This window comes from Orycteropus afer, unplaced genomic scaffold (genome assembly GCF_000298275.1).
Source record: "Orycteropus afer afer isolate SDZICR_OR568_19922 unplaced genomic scaffold, OryAfe1.0 scaffold00179, whole genome shotgun sequence".
NCBI classification, from domain to species: Eukaryota; Metazoa; Chordata; class Mammalia; order Tubulidentata; family Orycteropodidae; genus Orycteropus; species Orycteropus afer.
In genome coordinates, this window is record NW_006921766.1 from 1,380,133 (window position 1) to 1,381,040 (window position 908).

The window sequence follows — 908 nt, forward strand, 5'->3', positions numbered from 1 at the left end:
GTATTCCATTGTGTGTATGTACCATAGTTTGGTTATCCATTCCTCAGTTGATGGACATCTAGGTTGTTTCCATGTTTTGGCTATTGTAAATAGTACATATTGCAACTTCTTATGGTTCAACCTAATGAGCAGTTTTGGGCTGAGCCTCTTTTCTCTGAACTATTGGCCAGCCCCCTCAAGCAGCCCCCCTCAGCTCCCCACTGTCGGAATGAGAGCTCTCACCAACCACCTCCGTTTCAGTCCTCACAAGCCCGTCACAACCCTCTCAAGAACCCCTGCATGTCAGTAAGCATGGAACTGGCTTACTTTGCAGTTAATCTTACATGAAAGATGCTTTCCCTAATTGCTGCTAGGGTCCCCCCCTCTCTAAGCTGTGCCACAGTTGAGGGCAGTACTCACGGCTCCACAGCGAATAGGCGAGGCGACAGTTTAACCGGCGGTACAGCTGCTTGTTGATGGGCCAGAGGACTAGTGTGCATAGCTGGATGAAGTTGATGGTAAGCCCGCTCACCACAAAGACAAACCCAATGAGGAGGTGCACGATGAACTGAGTCTTTAGGAACGCAAGCAGGCCCATGGTCGCTACTCAGTAGCGAGTGCAAGGTCCTTCACTGAGAACAGCCGTCCTGGAAAAGGATAGGGGACATTCAGGGGTGTGCTGAGGGACCTGGATACCTCAGACTGTTCCCACAATTCAAGCCCCACATCTATGGCCACACTGGCAAGGTTAAGGCATTCTTTACTTGGGATGCCTTTTCCTTCCAAAAATAACATACCTTAGATATGAAGTGGCATACATATGTTCATATGTACATTACATAGATTCACACATAGATATACACAAAAACATAGGTACAGACACATGGAACACATCCTACACATACACACTCAAAGATACACAGAGACAC

The 908-nt window shown here is 47.6% G+C and overlaps 1 protein-coding gene across 1 annotated transcript in view; it reads right to left on the minus strand.

Annotated features, from left to right (window-relative positions):
• The window catches only part of AGPAT3 (1-acylglycerol-3-phosphate O-acyltransferase 3), a 36,006-nt gene extending 35,429 nt beyond the window's left edge, over window positions 1-577 (minus strand). Inside the window, exon 1 of the mRNA XM_007947253.2 lies at window positions 400-577. Within this exon, the coding sequence (XP_007945444.1) occupies window positions 400-577 (178 nt within the window). The remainder of the gene's footprint in view (window positions 1-399) is intronic.
• Between the last annotated feature and the right edge of the window lie 331 nt (window positions 578-908).